The sequence below is a fragment of the Myripristis murdjan genome, chromosome 16 (assembly GCF_902150065.1).
Source record: "Myripristis murdjan chromosome 16, fMyrMur1.1, whole genome shotgun sequence".
NCBI lineage: Eukaryota > Metazoa > Chordata > Actinopteri > Holocentriformes > Holocentridae > Myripristis > Myripristis murdjan.
The window spans coordinates 16,163,876-16,181,913 of record NC_043995.1 but is presented as its reverse complement, the minus strand read 5'-3'; the positions used below and the strand labels follow the sequence as shown (position 1 = coordinate 16,181,913).

Below are 18,038 nucleotides of genomic sequence, written 5' to 3'. Positions count from 1 at the left end.
AGTGTATATAATAGAAAAAATGGCTTATTTTCACACGTGCTGTGGCATGTGATTGCGAAGTCCCCGCTGTCACTGTCTGTCTGGCATCAGCTCACAAGGGTCAACATCGCCGCATCTTTGAACTTATTTTTGGAGGGACCATCGTCAACAACCAAGCTTAATCCTCTGACAGGTCTAACTGGTAAGCGATCTCATGATGCAGTACGTGAGCAGCGGGCAGTAGCAGGCTGCAGCCCCCACGATGAATTGATTTTACTATACCGATAAAAAAAAACATTTTAGATAAGCCTTTCCTCTTCGCGCTAATAGAGTGAATAAGCCCAGACAGCTGCATCACTGCCAAAACAATGCGCTCTGATCCTGTGGCACTGCCTCAACACCCAGGGGCACGCCTAGGAGTCCGGAACAGGAGAGAATCAAGGTGCCCCGCTGTGGATTCCTATCTTATGTAACTCCAGTATAAAACACAGGCCTTAATAGGCACGTCAAGCAGTCAGAGGCAGAGGCACCGAGAGTCCCAGACAGACGGGCGCACCAGGTCATCTTTTCCACTGGCAGCCACAAGACATAACTGGCGCACTGACAGGCGGCAAGCATCTCCTGCACGGTAAGAGGGGGGCTTCTCTCGTTCAGCACTTAAAGCTGTCACGCACAGCATCTCCCACAGTAGAAGATAGCGGGTTCTCCAACACCCTTACGCACCATTAGGGATTTCCTTCTTTAAAGTCTACAGTCTTGTTCTTAATTTCTCCCAATTAGATCTGAAATGGACTTCATTCTGCCACCCACTCTCTCGGCTGGTGGTATCCCATGGGAGAAAGTTTTGCCACCTCTTATTCCTCGGCTGAACGGAACATATGGAAAATATAATTGGACCCCGGAATTGCTCATTCCAGAGAGCGACCATGCCAGCTCTGCAAAGGTGGGTTACTTCAAGTAAAAATGCCCTTATGTCTTTTTGTACTGTATTTTTAACATTGAAACACAAACTATTCAAGGCCAGTACCCACAATTACATCTCATCAGGGCCTAGTACACAGACCCAGTGAATCTGTCTACTTCAAGAGGCTAGATGTAACTGTTTTTCCTCATAAAACATTTATTTGTGGAGTAACAATAACTTTTATATGTGGATTAATATTACTGAGTGATTGTATCAATTTATGACAAGGAAAAACATTTGAGTGCATAACCACCAATAGATAGTGTTTTGTTGCGTTTATATACCAGAAGACTCTAATAATGATAATTTGCCTCATGTATCCAGGTAAACTGTGACCACAGTGGCTTTACAGTCGAAGTTGATGTTAAACTCTTCAACCCAGAAGACCTAATGGTGAAAGTGACGGGAGACTTTGTAGAAGTGCAAGGAAAGCACGAAGAGAAAAAGGTCAGTGCTCTGTCATAAGGCCTATTTATGTCATATTTTGACGGACTCACTCCAGAATTGCTGTCAGCTGTGTTATGCACTACACATAAATTATGTTTTTATTTATTTATTTATTTATTATTTTTTATTTATTATTATTATTTTTTTTTTTATTATTCTCTGTTTATTAGAAGGATGGTCCTGGGTTGGTAACACGGCAGTTTAACCGCCGCTACCGAATCCCTGAGGGAGTGGACACCATGGCTTTGGAGTCAGCAGTCTCTCCGGATGGCATCCTTATCATATCTGCACCTATGTTGCATACCAAGAGCCCAGGATCACTGATAGAAATGCATTAATAGCAAACTCAGGCAAACACACAAGCCTTTTCCATCTTCACTGCACATGAAAACAGAAGCTGATATAAACACATGGCATAAATAGAAACATTCTGGCCTTCACCAGTTGCAGTAACACTCCCACCAAGTGCCAAAACAAACTTTTGTTATGTTCCTGGCAGTTTTATATTCCCTGCACTCTAAGGTTTGTATATACTGTCCTGCAGTTACTCATCAATCTTAATGTTTCAAGGAGCCACTCAGTGTAAATATTGCGTTCACAATTCAATATGATGTGTTTCATTTTGTTCAAGTTATGTGAAATGCACTGTAATGTGACTGTTATTGTGATTAACAATGCACACAGGCATATTTCCAAGCTTTTTAATGTAGAAATATTTATTCCTAAAAAAGAACAAATCCACTGTTTATTTGTGTATAAAATTCTAACAAAATAATAATAAAATTTTAAAAATCTATGGCTTCGTCTGTTGCTAAGGTTCAAACACCCCATTTCTCATCCTGGAATTCAACCAACAAGGAGTCCACCTCACTGAAAGAGAAAAGACATTATTTTACTGAGGCAAAGGTGACAAAGAAGTGGTGCATATTTTACCTTATTTAGTTAAGCAGTTCCATGTATAGGTTAATATTTTACCTAATTTGCTTCTTCACCCATTTTCTCTGTTTGCGGAGGACTTGTAACAAAGGGTCATCTTCAAACTCCTTTTCATCTGAATCTGAACAGAAAATGTCATGTCTACATTAGTCTGAACAGAGTGGAGAGGGAAAGGACAGATTGTTGATGGTTTTGTTCCAATTTAAAGTAAATGTTAAGCCCATTAAACACAGGTTTTCATATCCAAAAATGCAATATTTAGGTATATGGTAACAGTCTGACAGCGGCCCATTTACAGCATGCAGACTGGCTCGCCACACTACCAAATTGCACAGAAAAAGGCTATCAGGTTCTGGAAGTTTGGATCTAAAGGGCTGTGGAATGTATGCTAATTACAGCACAGGAAATATTCTCCATAATTAACTACAGGGTAAAGGTCAGTGCTCTCCACTGCTGGGCGCTCACCTTCAGCCTCCTGCAGCAGCTGTGAAATGACCTCCACTGGATTCTGTGCACCGCCTGGAGGAACTGGGGACTGTGGAGGTGCAGAGGGAGGGTATGAACCAGAGTCCGAGGAGACTGGAGTCTTTGGTGCGGAGGATGATTCCAGCGTAGGGAACAGTACCTCGGAAACCACCTGTCATGGTCCAATAAGAACAACCTATTTGTAAACCTACAGCTTTCATGATGACATGCCTTAACATCAAGTGACAAAGACTAAATGTGCCCACTGGTGGCTAAGCCATTCTGCTTCTACAGAGAAACAGAAATGAAGTCTGACCAGTAGACCAAGCTGTTGGCTGTAAAGTATCTGCCAATTGATGTATAGTCCTAAACTCTGATGGAAAATATGAACTGATTTTAAAGGACATTCTTTATGAAGGCTTGGAATGCTCCATACAATAAAGTACATCAACCAACATCACATTTTGTTAACTTTTCATCCTGCGATTACTGGTAGTATTTTGTCACTAACAAAACACTAATCACTCAGGAAAGTGAAGTACAGCTTTTTTTGTGCAAATTGTAAATTGTGCACATAGAATTTCTAAACCCAGAGTACAGACATATGTTTTTGTTTTTGTTTTTTTGTCCCAAGCTTTATCCATTGCATCCAGTGTTCACAAAAATCAGTGTTACTAGAATCAAAAGTCAATAAGGTCATGCTAATGGTTATATTCTGACTGCTAGAGAAACACCTTGTGTATCTCATGAATATCTGTTTGAAACATTCCTTATTGTTTGATTTATTTATTTTCAAAAAGCCTATTAATATTATTCATTGGGATTTTGTACTATATATTAAATGGTAGATGCTTATGTATCATACAAAGTAACACAAAATTACATCTTCCACTCACTTCTATGGAGTTTGTACTAGATTGAATGCTTCCCCATGTTCATGGTTATTCTAAAATGGCTAACAGCAAAATTCCCCTTAGTCACATTGCAGACAATCTGACTTAGGTCATGTTTAGGGTGGTAAGCACTTTAAATATGATATCAAATCCATGACTGTCACATTGATACATTTGGTCCTTGGTGAAAACGTTCTTCCTAAGTCAGCATGATGAGAGCAACCTTCTTAAGGACGGGAGCACAGGGAACGTATACTTAGGAGTCTTAGATGGGCTGTGTGCGCTTGAGGTCGCTCAATAAATTAATACACACAGCTGTTCATTTTCCAAAAGAACACCGAGGACAAGAGACAGATAAAGATCCCAGAAGCTTCCTTACCAAAAGAGGCTTCATCAGATGGTGAGTCGGCCAGCAAGAATGCATGTAAAGCAAGATTTACTGCAACAACAAAGTATCACATCCAAAGTACACACACAGGCCACGTCAAGCGGATTTTCTGTGCTCACATTCTGTGGGTCGTTTCCCCCCTGATCATTTGGGAGAACCATTCTTTAAAAGGACATGAACTGACATGGAATTCTTGGATTTGATGACCCCCTTAAAGGTCAACTCGGGTAATGCCCAAATCCAGTCCCAAGAAACTAACCCTAACCCTAACCCTCCATATCACTGACAAACCTCATTTCTGTTTATCCAAAGTTAATGCAGCCAACAGAACTTCCCCATTCAGGCACTGAGCCAGAGACAAAGCAACACCTCATGAATGACCTACATCTACAAGCATAATGTGTGCTGCCTGGCATATGCACTCTTGCATGTGTGCATACGCCATGTGTGCCCTTCAATGGTCAGTGTTTAACATTTTGAGGCCTGGTAATGGTTCAAACACACTGAGCTGAGTAGCAGGAGTGCATGCTGTTAAGATAATGCAATCTGCAAAATACCTGACACGAAGCACTGGATCGCACTTCAGGCCTCTCTCCATCAGTCAGTGGCTGTACAAAAAGCAACATGAACCACTGGCTGATTCCAATATTTGTTTTTTCTTGTTGGCAGATCTGGATGGCTGATTTGTACATTCCATTTAACAGTATGAGACAGTATGAGAAACACTGAAGCCACAGTTTGTCTCCTTTCATATAGAGCTTGTGTATGTCTACCCACATGTAAAAATATCAGCTTGCCAACTGGTCGGGGCATTAAATCTTTGCAGTGTGTGTATGTTCTGACCTGTCCTAAGACACTGTGGATTGGAGAAGGTGGTGGTGCATGATCGCCTGCACAGCTTTCACTGGAAAACCCCTGACAGCTCTCCTTTGGACCTCCATTTCTGCTGGCCGGCGGCTCTGTGCATGGTGTGACCTTTTTGGGACCTCGGCTATGACTTGAAGAGTTCCTGTTTGTGTGGCTGGGCCCATCAGCACGATCACAATCTCCGATATGCCTGCTCAATAAATAAAATCATTCATTGCTTCAATAAAGTTAATTCAATAAATAAAGCATACAGACAATGTGTATGTCAATATACCACACCTAGCTGATTTCTTCTGCTTCCTGACGGGCATCCTCTTCTCATTCTTCTCCGACGGCTTTGTTTGTGCTTTCTCCTTATTATTGCTCTCAGCTCTCCTGTGGTGAACAGGCCACTCTTCTTCTGTAGTTCCAGATGAAGCAAATGGTGGAGATGACATGTGTTTACTAATGGGCTCTTCAGTGGACGCTGAAGAGCACATATCTGTTGAGTTGGCTGACTGTGTTTTGGGGGGAGAAGCTTTGGTCCGTAAGTCATCTAAGTGCTGCGAACACCTCTGTCGCGTGCTGTGATGGGATGCTTGTGTGGGGCAGGGCAAGACATCACAGAGGAGATGCATATGGGCAGGTACCTGGGCACCACTTTGAAGTTTGGAGACTAAGGGGCTGGAGACAGGAAAGGGTGGGGAGGGAGGTGAATCTGTTGCTGAGGGACACGGTCCATGGGCTTCCTTGTTGTCTTTCTGGGGAACAGGGTTGAATGAGGGGGTAACTGTTTGTAAGAGTTCAGGACGTTGAATGCTCTGTTGTTAAAAGCAATGTAGAGAGAAAGGAAATTAAAAGTACATCTCAAATGTCAAAATATCCATCTGTTCTAACAGAATGTAAACGCTACACAGGTGACTTCTACCTCGTGAGGCTGTCCGCTGACGAAAGGCTGATGAACACCGGGGTTCTGCCAGCTGAATGTGGAGTGGTGGTGACTGGAGTACCCCTGACACTGGGGCCACTGTCTGGCCTTCTCCATCTTCCTCCTTAAACGCCACTGGAACAAGATGTCCTCTTCTGGGCGTGTGTGCTGCACCAAGGGAGAAGTCACAGAGGACTTTTGGGAGTGGCCACCTAAAACAGAAGCTGAACTTGTCTTTACTGCAGCTTAACAAACATATTGCACAACACTGTCACAGAAGTGAGGTTTCAAACATTAAGTACAGATAAAAGCTGAATCATCTAGTCATTGTCTAAATTGCGTAACATAACAACCTTGAACAAGTTTGTTGGGAAAGCAAAACATAAATCCATCTCAGCTCATTGGCCTCCAGTGCAGAACTCTTACCAGTGGTTGGCTCCTTTAGACTGGGAATGTAAGGTTTTCGTACTGGCTCATCTACACTGACTGGAGAAGAGAAATCAGAGCATCCCAGACCCTCTGAGCTGATGGGGATTGACCCATCACTGGCAGAGCATTCACTAACAAAAAGACAGCAGGTTACACAAATGAAGAACTTGAGATTAATGTATCATTAGTGTGACTCACTGGCTCTCCTACCTTTTTTGCAAAAGTCGGCTGGCCCTTTCCTGTAGCTGCAGTATCTCAGTGTCATCAAGGTCACCTTGGGAGGTGTCTAACAAAATCTGAGAATCATAAAGAGAACACAAACAAAAAACAATGTTGATGAAAAAATGAAGAGCAGGAGAAGGCTACAGCGTGTCAACATTTCATTTAAAAAAGGTTCAATTCATGACCCAAGAAGGTGCTCATTGGACTTACGGGGAGATATTTCCAAGAGAAAGTTCAAAAAATCCAAGGCAGCTCTTCTTGTTCATTAAAAAGCCTTTATTAAAGGTGGCTTGCCAACAGGAAGAGTTGCCTTGGAATTTTTGAACAAACTCTACTGTTGCTCTAGCTTTCCCATAAATGTAGACAGAAATCACATTTTTGTATGAATGACTTAAATCTGGATTCAATCATATGTGTGTCATGGGGAAAAAATTAGGTAAAATTTAAGTTGTTTTTATGGCAGATTGGACACCTTCTGTTACCAGGTTCAGCTGCACTGTAGTTGTTTTGTAATTTTATCTGTGATAAATGTGACAACAAAGTAAATGAACCATAACCCTATCCAGCATGGTCGCATAAACAATGCCTTCCCAAGCAGTAAAATAAACATACAGGTTCACAGATGGACACGTGGGCTGGTGGTGGAATGCAAATATTTATGAGCACACTTAAGTCTGAATAAGGTGTCACTTCTCCGTAATAGTACTCTGCAGGCATCCTGGTTCCTGGGCATTCACACAAACTGGACATAAACCAGTGTACACACTAAAGCTGCAAGGATTAGTCGAATAATCGATTAGTTGCTAGCTATTAAATTAACCACCAACTACTTTCATAATCAATTAATCACTTGGAGCCATTTTTAAGAGAATTTCATTTTTTTCTTATTCCAGCTTCACAATATTTTCTGATTTCTTTAGTCCTCTATGACAGTAAACTAAACATCTTTGGTTTGTGGACTGTTGGCTGGAACAAAACAAGTCATTTGGGGACATCACCTTGGGCTGTTGAAAACTGTGATCAACACTGTTCATCATTTTCTGACATTTAATGTGCCAAATAACTAATCGATTAATCAAGAAAATAATCAACAGATTGATTGCTAATGGAAATAATCATTATGCACCTCTGGTACAGACCATATAACAAATTGCAACAGCATAAGCAATAAATAAATAAATTACAAGGCTGAATATTACCATCTTTGTTTTTCTGTTATCCTTTGTGCAAAAGAAACTGACTTTATTAGTAAAATCTGAATTATATTTTTCCTGTATACTGCAAACAGACCTCTCATCTCTGTTCTGTGGAGACAATAAACATACTTTATGTAGTAATAGGTAATATTGTGCCTCATTCCCAATTATGTAATACACAAATTCACTGACACTAAGGGATGCTCTGCACGTGGGAGGGCTTGTGTCATGTGGCAACTGTCCTCCTGGACTGAGGGCGACAGGTGGGTGGTTATCTCTGAGAGGGAGGATAACATCTGTTTAAAAGAAGAGAACGCAAGAAGAGACATTATCAAAAACAGGTTGTCTCCTCCTATATATGTAACAATTTGATAACAGCTAGTACCCCCTATATTGAAATAAGCTTCCAAAAAGTGAGAGCACACCGTCTTTGTCTGTGGCTTGAGTTGGTGTCGCACTGGGGGGTAAAGATGAGGGTGACATCCACCACAAAGGCAGCAGCTCCTCTTCCGTGGCAGAAGCCATCGGCCGGCGCTCCTCTCGACTCTGTGGTCGACCGTAGCGAAATCGTTCTATGTACCTGGGGGAGCACCAGTGATTGCTGATTGTTACGTGGAGTCATTCAAACAGTAAAATTAATTAGCAACCAGTGAATGCCATTGCCTATAGTTTAAAGTCATAGAAATAAGATTTAGAAATAGGATTTTTAACAAGTAAAACCAACCAAAAAATGAACTGACTTTATAATTTTAAGTCGCTGTGTATTTTGCTATACATTACATTTCCTGTCAGACTGAATTTAAATTCCACACATCTGTTGCACAAATGTTTAGTGTACTGTCAAAAAACATGAAGAGTACTTTGCAACAACTGAATCCTGCTGATCTCCTTGGACAAAGGGCACTATGGATTTTCCTGCCGGTTTGGGTGTCCCCATGTTAGAAGCGATATTCGTGTTGGGGGGCGAAGATCCAAGGTCAGTGGAAGGCCAGGATTCTGAAAAAGTGGCTCGTCCATCTGCACTGGGATGGAGGCAGGAGGTAAAAAGCTGTTTAGGTTTCCCAAGATGGTGCTGTTCATCTGGGCTCAAGGAGTCCAATGGTGGTTTGGCTGGCTGGTTTGAACGCACAGGACTCAAAGTCTGCAGAAAGCAATTTGTGATGTTTGAGGAAAAAGATATTAAGAATTAGCACAGCAATAAGTGAAGGCAATGGTGCAAGATTGAAAGGTTTGTGCCATTGGTAACATCTATTTTCAAAACATACTGTTTCTCTCTTTTTCTTTGACAGGCACTGTTTACGGGTAGGATGGTAGTGTGTTTTTCCCAGTGAAGAGGCTGGCTGGAAGGGATTCTTCTTTGTGAACACTGCACCACTATAAAAATCAGCATTATTAATATCACAGTGACTTTTGTTTAGGATATCATGCATCAGTGACCTTTAGTTCTTACCTGGATTTCATAACCGCTTCGGGACGTCACAGATTATTCATAACAGCATGGAGGACAAGATAGGCAGGTGGGGTAGGTTTCATTAAGCAGCTGGATGACTTAGAAACATAAGCAACGCCAGAGCACATTGTCCACCCGCCTTCCGGGTTGGCTCAGCCTGTAACCATGGAATCAAACGCCACAAGTTTCCCACAGCGTAACAAGTTGAGATGTACAGAGAAGATTAGCTGCTTGAAAAGCTGCATGTGTTTCCTACAAGTCCACCGAGCTGTCTAAACACGAGTTTCCATTTGCTTTCACTGACACATATAACCTTAATAACAAAAAAGACAGCGTCGTATTATTTACTCTGAACGTTATTCGCTGCGAGAAATATAGCCAATGAGCGTTGTGATTCGCATGACGGACAGTCTATTGGCCCAATCACGAAGAACAGCGTCACTCCAAAAGCACCAATCGATAACTGGGAAATCTACAGCGCGCGGAAGAGGAAAGTCTACTATGCGCTGCGCATTCGTCAAAACAAAGCTAAGTTAGCACGGTTAAATTTAGCCAGCGAGCTAAGCATTAAAACAGCGTGTCTAACTGTTATATCGCTGTCGGATGTGTGGAAACCGTCCAAGCCTAGTCGTGGTGCTAATTAAGTTTCGGTTACTTTACATTTGCGAGCTAGCAGTCGGTCAGCCAGTCAGGTGAAGCTAAATCGCAGCCGGCTAACTGGTCGTAAAGGTTTACAGTCTAACCTTTAGCTAGCGAAGGTTAGCAAACAGACGTTCTTACGGGGGGGTGGGCTGCGTGTGTTGCTAAGTAGCAGAGATAGCTAAGTTAAATTAGTGCCAGCAGTCCTGCCATCACCTAACTCATTAAGTGTTTTGATTACATTAGATGAGATTTCATAAACAGGTGGAGAGACCATGCACCATGTCAAGATCAAGACCGAGAGGCCAGGTGAGCTGGTCCCCGGTTTTTTGCTCTCCAGTACGGTTTCGGTCTGGTTTGTTCTCATCTTGAGGGTGGAAGAAAAACGCTACCATTTCATATGTCCATTGTATTTTGCTGTATTTGGAAAATAACCTTATGATCACAGAATAAAATTAATAAACATTCTTTCAAAGGTAAAAGGCGGCTTAGACTATTTAAAACAGACGTAAATATACTTTCAGTGTATTCTTTAGTTCATCAGCTAAGTGTGTGGCTCTCATACAGTGGATGTGTTTGTAACACTGCACTTTGTAGGGTGTATTCAGGTTTTTTTTTTTTTTTTTTTTTTTTTTGAGACGTCAGTGCAGATGAATGCTTTTGTGTTAGTAGACAGTGCCCCTTTTCATAGCCATTTGATGTTGTAACGTGCAAATGAATGGATTAGTAAATTGTCCTTCCTGAATAATTCCTAACATTTATAACTAATTACAGATTTAGAGGGGAGCGCTGCACGCAGTCGTTTGGATGCAGTGTTGCAGGTCCTGGTGGAGAAGAGTGAGAGTGAAAGGTTTGTCAAATCTGCGTTAGATGTTTGAACACCCCTTTGCCCATCATGGTCATTTTCCAGTGAAGCTAACGTGACTGTTCTGTACAGGGAGCAAAATGAGGATGATTCTGGAAAAATTGCGACAGACTCCTTAAGCAAGTACGCCTCCTTCATTTGAATTTCAAAGATTTATAAAATTTGAGTAAATATGTAGAACACCTTAGAGTGTGCTTTAGCCAAAGGTTGAAATATCGTAATTTTTACATTGTTATATTTCATTTGTTCTCACCAGGGATTTGTCTCCATCATCTGCAGGGAAACGGTAAGTGTCTGTATTGGTAAGATACAACTTATTACAAGCTGTATTGTCTTTTGTGGGCTTCCTGGATGTGTCAAAAAGTCATTATCCTCTGCTCGTTTTTTTGTAGGCCATCAACACGGTTCCCACAACACCGCAGGAAGAAGCGAAAAGAGATGGATGAGGGCTTACCAGAAAGCAACCAGCATAAGCAAAGTAAATATTGGTGGAATCGTTATCTATCTATCCATCCATCCTACTTCTGTGTTCTTTTTTCATATCAACGGGGCTGGAGTCTGTTCCAGCCCTTAAAAATTATACATAGGGAATTCAGACTGGAAAGTTCTTGTCTTTGTAGCTCTGTTATTGTCAAATTACTTTGTTTTTCACCTCTTCTCCCATTTTATTCCTTTCCTTTTGGTAACGCCCACTTCGTTACCTTCTCCTTTCATCAGATGCCTACATCATTAAGTTGTTTGATCGCAGTGTGGATCTTGCTCAGTTCAACACCAGTACCCCTCTGTACCCTATCTGCCGGGCCTGGATGAGAAACAATCCTTCTGTTCGAGAACGAGCAGCATCTCCAAGTCCCGATCACAGCATGGGAGAGGAAGAGGTGAGGCAGTAGCAGTGAAAGGATTAGGATGACTAACCATTTCAGTGTGTTCAGTTCTGTGTTTGTTTGTTTGTTTGTTTTTGTTTTAGGGATTAAAAAGCCACTGTATTGTTGCTGATGCCATAGAATCTCTTACCAATTTTGAGATTTCGCTCTAACATATGCATGCACTTTGTTCCAGATTAGCCAAGCAATGCAAGCATAAATCATTTGCAGCCTCAAAATTCCTTCAATAAGCTCAAAACTCACACTTTGGGTCTTTGTTTAAAGGGTCCAGTCAGTTAATTTGTGCAGAGAAAAAGATATTCTGTTCAGTGAAATAACCTTTGAACATGCATTCTCAGCACAAAAGTTAGTGCTTTTCATGTTTTGAATTGCTCTTTAAACACTGCCTTATTACTAACATTATTACAACATATAGGACTGATTTCGTGGAGCTGACAGTGTCCCCATTTCACCCCCTCTTTATCCACTCTTTCCTCTCAGGGTACAGACATGCTCAATGGAAAGGGTCAGAATGTGTACAAACTTCCTCCTCCAGCCTCGTGTCCAGTTAGCCCTTCTGGGGAGCCTGTCAACTTGAGGATCCCCCCAACTGAAAAACCCACAGTTACTCAGGTACTGCACACTTTTTGCTACAGGAACATTCTTCTAATCCGGGTAAATTTGAAAACACATTTTTGGAGTTGTGTTCTCACTGCACCACACTGGCATTTTCAGACAGTTTTCCAAAAGCCTGCTGTCTAGTCTGAAACGTCTTAAAACAGTCACAGGTCATGCATCGGCCATGCACATTACGGCTAACTTGTACTCCTTTGTCGAAGTATCACCATGGTTACTCCACTGTCAGCATTTATAGTTCTGCATTGAAGAATCAGTGTGCACATTGAAAGGATCACTGAAACACTGGACAACTGTGCCAAGATTTATTAATTATGCTTTAATGAAGCACAGATATAAACCAATTTTGATTACATTCTCTGAAACAGAGACTTCACTTTTGGACACACTCTCACCATATTTCTCACCATGAATTTAGTGACATTTAGCAATCTGAATAATTTGTGGTTGAGTTAGAAGAATTGGAACAGACCTCCTCAGTTCCAGCTGGTCAGAGAAAGACAGCAACCAGTATCATGGAAATCAAGTCGCAAAACACGGAAGCAAAAACATTGTGATTCACGATTCATTTTGATTATATAAACATTTGATAATTTTGATCAGAAGTATAGTGTGATGATTGACAGGCGAAACCCTTTAATTGGCTATTGTTTACAGCCGGTGCACAAAGTCACAACACTGGATGCTTGGTATGCAACATGCTGTGAGCATGCTCATGCTGTGGCGAAAGAGCGGAGGGAATATTAACAAATGTCGGAAAAATGGGAAAATGCAAGTTTCAGCAGAAGTGGTTGGAGGAGGAATTATTCAGAGCCTGGTTAAAGCCCAGCTTTCCACAATGGCAGCCATTGCAAGCTATGCAGGAGATATAGCAGGATTTTGACACAGAGGTCTAAATTAACTTTTAAGACATTGTCAATACAAGAATACGGTTAAAACCACATGACAATTCTGTTTCAGCATTTTCAAGCTCTGTTTTCTCTGTCCACATATCAGTGCCAGGCTAATGTTTTTATATGTAAACACTTTGGAGGGCGTTTTCAAAAAGCCCTGTTTTCGTGGACAGAAAATGCCAGCTAAGTGTGGGCGAGAAAAAGTTTCATTTTCAAAATTAGTCGACTTGCTGAAAAATTGTCTTTCATTGTCTCTTTCTGCAGCTGACAGACCCAGTTCCTGTTTCAGGTTCCCTGATACGTGACCACATGGAACGCTGGAAAAAGATAAGGCAAAAGTATGTTATTTTGAGTCTGATTCTCCAGTAATAATGCATAAATATGAAGTAAGACGTGGGTGGGTAAGACATTTGTGGCTATCAAGTTATTTACATCTGCTCCACATTATTTTATCCCAACCTTTAGAATCTGCTTGTGCATGGAAGCATTTCTGTACCACAGCAACAATTATAGACTAAATAAGTCATTATTAACAAATAGATTAATGGAAAGAAAAAGTAATTAAATCCACAGTAAACAGTGTCATTTGGTGTTAATAATATGCCAGCCTTATTATTATAGATTGGCCCCGTTATTAATTTGTTGCCTAACTGATACATCGGTTGGTTGTGTTATTATATTTAACTAATCACTGATATAGGCTGAAAAATGGTGGTTTGGTGAAAAACAACCTTATTCGTGTGCCCCTGTTTATTTTAGTCTACAGTTGGGGGCACACTTTCATTGTTGCTCTTTTTATGAAACTCCCACTTTTAACATGAGACTCAGTACATTAGTATCTACTTAGAACAGATGCTGTGTTGACCTCTCAGGCTTGTACTATTTATAAAAAAAATATCCGTGTAGTATAAGAAAATGACTTGAAGAATCCACAGCTCTTGTGTTGAACAAGTGTATGTATATGTTTTTTTTTTCTTTCATCATGTGCGTGATGAGAAAACAAAATGTTGCAGCTTGTAAATTGTCATGATGTGCACCACCATTCATACCAGCCTGTGAAAATGTCAGGTGGAGCACTACTATTTAAATAATTTTTAATCCACCCTGTTAAATCATTTTGGGATTTATTGACATATTTATTCATTTTCAGATGGAAGGAGTCATCCAACAAGAATCAGTTAAGATACAGCGAGAGCATTAAAATCCTGAAGGAGATGAAGGAGCTGTACGATCGCTAACTGGCCGCTTTGCACGTCATCGCCATAGAGTGTGATTCCATGCAGTTGGAAAGGAGCCGTGGCATCGCAGCAAAAGTTTGAACACCAACATTTACACAGGCAAACCGATGTAAGACAGCATTATCAGAACCTTATGCCTTAAGTAGTCCATTTTTCCTATGCATTGCAGGAAAACAAAATCACATTCATTGTTTTAGTTCATAGCAATTCCTTTTAAGGAATTATGTTCCAGTGTGCTGTGGGACAGTGTTTTTGTGTGTTGCTAATCTGTGTATAGATATTTAAATAAATGAATTATCTCAATAGAAGTATTTCAACAGATCCACTGTGACTTGTATAACTGAACATTGAAGAGGTTGATTAAAGGCTGGTTTTCTTTTTCCAAATCCAAAAAGAATTGCTTCCTAATTTCACTTTATGCTACAATGCTTGAGTTTTTTTTTTTTTTTTTTTTTTTTGACAACCGACACTAAACACATTGCTATTGTCACATCCGTATGCTCCCACAGACATTAGTTCTTGAGTTCTGATGAGTATGTGTATATTGTATAGCTCTAGCTTTTTGTCTAAGATATCAGGTTCTGCATGGTAAGACTGGCTATGATATGTGTAATTAAAGAGTTTAGGAGCGGCCCAGTGGCTCATGTATTAGAGCGCATAGCACAAACGGGTGTTATCATAGAGGCCTAGATGTGATGGCCCGAGCCTTTTGCTGCATTTAATGCCCTCTCTATGTGCCCAGCCTTTCCTGTCTCTTTACTGTCACTGCCCAAAGCAGAAATGCCTGAAAATAATTTTAAAAGTAAAACTGTAAAAACCTGTGGACTGATAGCTATAGAGTTTACAGATGTGAATCGAAGAAATTGCATCAGTGAGAGTTTGATCGTTTTATGACAATATACATATATTACAAATACATCTCTTTACATGTTGTTATTACAGGAATATTCAGATAATTCACTGTAATTTCCTCCATTTAGTTTCACAAAGTAGAAAGTGTGTGCTTGTATTTACAACATGCATATTAAAATTAGTTTATTAATTGCAGAGCACTGTGCAGTTAAAATATGACTGAGGAGAGTTAGAAACTTGGATCAATAGTAGAAATTGTTCAAACTGTTGGCTTCCTTATCATGTGTTCAGAGGTTTGATCTGTGGCAGGCTGTATTCAGAAAGTGCTGTAGTAAAAATACAGTATTATAGAAAGACAAAACATCACAACTTACTAAAATGCTTATAACTCAACCATGTGAGATTTTACAAAGAATACCAGTGTGGACAAGGGTGAGGCTTGCTTTTAGTCAACTGGTCGTTATATACAAAGACAAACTCCACACCATAATGGATGAGTAGAAATTAAAAAAAAAAAAAAAAAAAAAAAAAATGAAACTCCACACAATAGAAACAAACTGCTTTTCACAAGTATTTACAGGCACAATATTTTACAAAATATTAAACAATTACAATGAATGCTACCAAAGTATACATTAGCAATGTAAAATCCCTTTAAATTACATGTATGAACCTCTCATTTTTACTCTGCACAATTCAGATTTGTACCAATCTGTAAATTACCTTAAGACAAGAAAAGGGTTCCAGTGCCATGTTTTCGCATTATGGGCTTCAGTGCTGCTTTTACTCATTTTTGGGTTACAGGTTGGGCATTTTCACATCTGAATTCACTAAAATTATGCCGGCTTCTGGGTTCAGCGTCTCTCTCTCATCCGTGATGATTGTGTTGCTGTTTGTGGTTGCCAAGGAAGAGGACGTGCCCTTTCTCTCTATAGATGGACCAGAATCAGACTTGCGAGAAACACGTGAAAGTTGCCAAGACATGGAGCGAGATGACACAAATGACATGCGGTCCTCTGCCAAGGCACTCTCCAACACCAAGCATATAGACTGCTTGAGCTTCTTCTGGAATTCGTCACACATGAAAACGTAAAGGATCGGGTTCAGGCAGCTGTTGAGGAAGGCCAGATGTATGGCCAGTGGAACTGCAATTTGCCTAAACGGTAGGACTGATGGACTCAATAGATCCCATTGTATTAACTCTGATATGTGGAAGGGCAGCCAGCACATGAAGAAAGCAAGGACGATAGAAATGATAATTCTGAGAGATTTACGTTTCTTTCCCCTCTGAAGACGCCTTGCACGCACACCTATGGCAACATAAGAGCCAGTTATGGTTAGGAAGGGGATGGAGAAGCCCACAACGAAGCGAAAAATGTTGTAGCTCCGTTTATCCATTGACTCTGAGTAGGTACAAATAATCCTTCCCGGTAATTCTACAGTCTGTCGAGCAATGGCAAAGGGGATGCTGCAGGCTAGGGCAGTTAGCCAGATGAGAATGCATGCGATCTGAGCTTTGCCAGGGGTGCGTTTGTTTTGCGCCCACACCACCACCCAGGTGGAGAGGCAGCGATCCAGACTGATAGCCACTAGGAGGAAGATACTAGCAAACATGTTGACTACGCTCACTAAGTTGTTGAGCTTGCACATGATATTTCCAAAAGGCCAGTTGTATCCCCGGGCAACATAGATGATCATGAAAATCAGGAAGGCTGTGAAGAGGAAGTCAGCAAGGGCCAAGTTGAGAAACCAAACAGAGTTGACAGTTTTCTTCATCCTGAAGCCTGTCACGTAAATGACCAGACCATTGCCCACAGTCCCAACCACAAATATCACAAAGAAAATGACAACAGTAATTATTTGCATGTTGCTGAGACCACTAGGCTGGACTGCTGGTGCTGCAGTGGTGTTGAAGCCTTTAAATGAATCTGCCAAAAAAGAAGACACAAGTCTGATAGTAATCTGAAGATGTGCAACATGCTTTAACTGGTTATGAGAATTTTACTAGTTTTTCTCTTTTTTTTTTTTTTGCAAGCTTTAACAGAATAACTGAATGTTTACTCTATGATTGGACTTTCTTAACAGAACATCTGTATTGCACAAATGAAACATACATTTTTTGGCATGCAATTCAGTATTACATGCTGATAATTGCAATGCTGCTCAGAAAATCATTCATCTTGAATAAAATGTAAGCATTTTATCTTTGAAAAAAAAAAAAAAAAAAGAATTTCAGTGTTGGACTTAATGAAACAGTCCCAGAGTACTTTGTACTAAATTGCAAGGTGTTAGAATCAGAGATAATACATGATTAGTGCATTTCAGTGTGTTTGTAATACCTCATTCATGCATATTTGCAAATTACACTTTTGAGGTAAAATCATGTTAAGTCAAAGCACATTGCATTATGCTCCTAATGTGATGGTAGTAAAAAATAGATTTGTAGCATCTTACCTGTTGCCATATTTCTGCAATGATGATAATGAGTCTGTCTTTGCCTCCAGAGTGTTCTAAAATTCAGCCTATGTCTGACACTGCCTATAGTCACTCTGATTCCTCCACCCCTTCGTTCAAGCAGCTGCCCATTAGGTAGTATTTTTGCTGTTGCAAACAAGACACAAAGTCATATTGGTGCCGTAAGGTGTGTCCTTACTAGAGCGATTTTTTTTGTGATGGTGGGATATTTTTGTCTTTGATTGCATTTTAGCAGGTGTTACTTGTTGCACTGTTACAATTAAAAATAAAATTATTTTATACCCCAAAATACTGCCACTTGTCACAAATCCTTCATGCTGACATGAATTCAGAACATGGACAACAGTTTTTCAACAGTTTTACTTTATTCAGGTTTTGTTACAGTTGCACCAAACATGGTAGCACAGTGAGTGGAAGTGACCATTAAAAGTCAG

At 40.5% G+C, this 18,038-nt stretch overlaps 4 protein-coding genes across 5 annotated transcripts; 2 read left to right on the top strand and 2 right to left on the bottom strand.

Annotated features, from left to right (window-relative positions):
- The first annotated feature begins 397 nt into the window (after positions 1-397).
- hspb6 (heat shock protein, alpha-crystallin-related, b6) lies at positions 398-1,981 on the top strand. Its single transcript, XM_030073441.1, has 4 exons — positions 398-607; positions 760-922; positions 1,268-1,390; positions 1,561-1,981. Exons 2-4 carry the CDS (start codon positions 767-769, stop codon positions 1,726-1,728), a joined length of 447 nt encoding a protein of 148 aa, XP_029929301.1. The 5' UTR covers positions 398-607; positions 760-766; the 3' UTR covers positions 1,729-1,981.
- Positions 1,982-2,075: 94 nt separating this feature from the next.
- On the bottom strand, positions 2,076-9,529 carry proser3 (proline and serine rich 3). 2 transcript variants are annotated; one of them, XM_030073362.1, is made up of 13 exons: positions 9,144-9,529; positions 8,959-9,067; positions 8,554-8,834; positions 8,119-8,273; positions 7,886-7,989; positions 6,486-6,571; positions 6,273-6,406; positions 5,847-6,058; positions 5,219-5,679; positions 4,916-5,129; positions 2,792-2,963; positions 2,366-2,447; positions 2,076-2,260 (listed from the first exon to the last, which is right to left on the bottom strand). In XM_030073362.1, exons 1-13 carry the CDS (start codon positions 9,152-9,154, stop codon positions 2,209-2,211), a joined length of 2,073 nt encoding a protein of 690 aa, XP_029929222.1. In that variant the 5' UTR covers positions 9,155-9,529; the 3' UTR covers positions 2,076-2,208. The 2 variants fall into 2 exon arrangements, with proteins under 2 accessions (XP_029929222.1, XP_029929221.1); XM_030073361.1 differs by having other exon boundaries at positions 5,219-5,739; positions 9,144-9,527.
- Positions 9,530-9,617: 88 nt separating this feature from the next.
- On the top strand, positions 9,618-14,663 carry lin37 (lin-37 DREAM MuvB core complex component). Its single transcript, XM_030073434.1, has 9 exons — positions 9,618-10,091; positions 10,557-10,632; positions 10,720-10,770; positions 10,904-10,933; positions 11,040-11,125; positions 11,365-11,525; positions 12,012-12,143; positions 13,304-13,377; positions 14,190-14,663. Exons 1-9 carry the CDS (start codon positions 10,058-10,060, stop codon positions 14,275-14,277), a joined length of 732 nt encoding a protein of 243 aa, XP_029929294.1. The 5' UTR covers positions 9,618-10,057; the 3' UTR covers positions 14,278-14,663.
- Positions 14,664-15,582: 919 nt separating this feature from the next.
- LOC115374466 (chemokine-like receptor 1) lies at positions 15,583-17,644 on the bottom strand. Its single transcript, XM_030073416.1, has 2 exons — positions 17,584-17,644; positions 15,583-17,057 (listed from the first exon to the last, which is right to left on the bottom strand). The coding sequence occupies exons 1-2, from the start codon at positions 17,591-17,593 to the stop codon at positions 15,928-15,930; spliced, it is 1,140 nt and encodes a 379-aa protein (XP_029929276.1). The 5' UTR covers positions 17,594-17,644; the 3' UTR covers positions 15,583-15,927.
- Positions 17,645-18,038: the final 394 nt, after the last annotated feature.

What these genes read in the sequence shown, in the direction of transcription:
- hspb6 (XM_030073441.1), top strand. Translation starts at nt 767, where the DNA reads ATGGACTTCATTCTGCCACCCACTCTCTCGGCTGGTGGTATCCCATGG. An exon ending in ACCATGCCAGCTCTGCAAAG is followed by an intron (nt 923 to 1,267) that starts GTGGGTTACTTC and finishes TCATGTATCCAG; the next exon opens with GTAAACTGTGACCACAGTGG. An exon ending in GAAAGCACGAAGAGAAAAAG is followed by an intron (nt 1,391 to 1,560) that starts GTCAGTGCTCTG and finishes TCTGTTTATTAG; the next exon opens with AAGGATGGTCCTGGGTTGGT.
- proser3 (XM_030073361.1), bottom strand. An exon ending in TCAAGCCACAGACAAAGACG is followed by an intron (nt 7,990 to 8,118) that starts GTGTGCTCTCAC and finishes TCTTTTAAACAG; the next exon opens with ATGTTATCCTCCCTCTCAGA. An exon ending in TCCACAGTGTCTTAGGACAG is followed by an intron (nt 2,964 to 4,915) that starts GTCAGAACATAC and finishes GGACCATGACAG; the next exon opens with GTGGTTTCCGAGGTACTGTT.
- lin37 (XM_030073434.1), top strand. Translation starts at nt 10,058, where the DNA reads ATGCACCATGTCAAGATCAAGACCGAGAGGCCAG. An exon ending in GATCAAGACCGAGAGGCCAG is followed by an intron (nt 10,092 to 10,556) that starts GTGAGCTGGTCC and finishes AACTAATTACAG; the next exon opens with ATTTAGAGGGGAGCGCTGCA. An exon ending in GAGAAGAGTGAGAGTGAAAG is followed by an intron (nt 10,633 to 10,719) that starts GTTTGTCAAATC and finishes TGTTCTGTACAG; the next exon opens with GGAGCAAAATGAGGATGATT.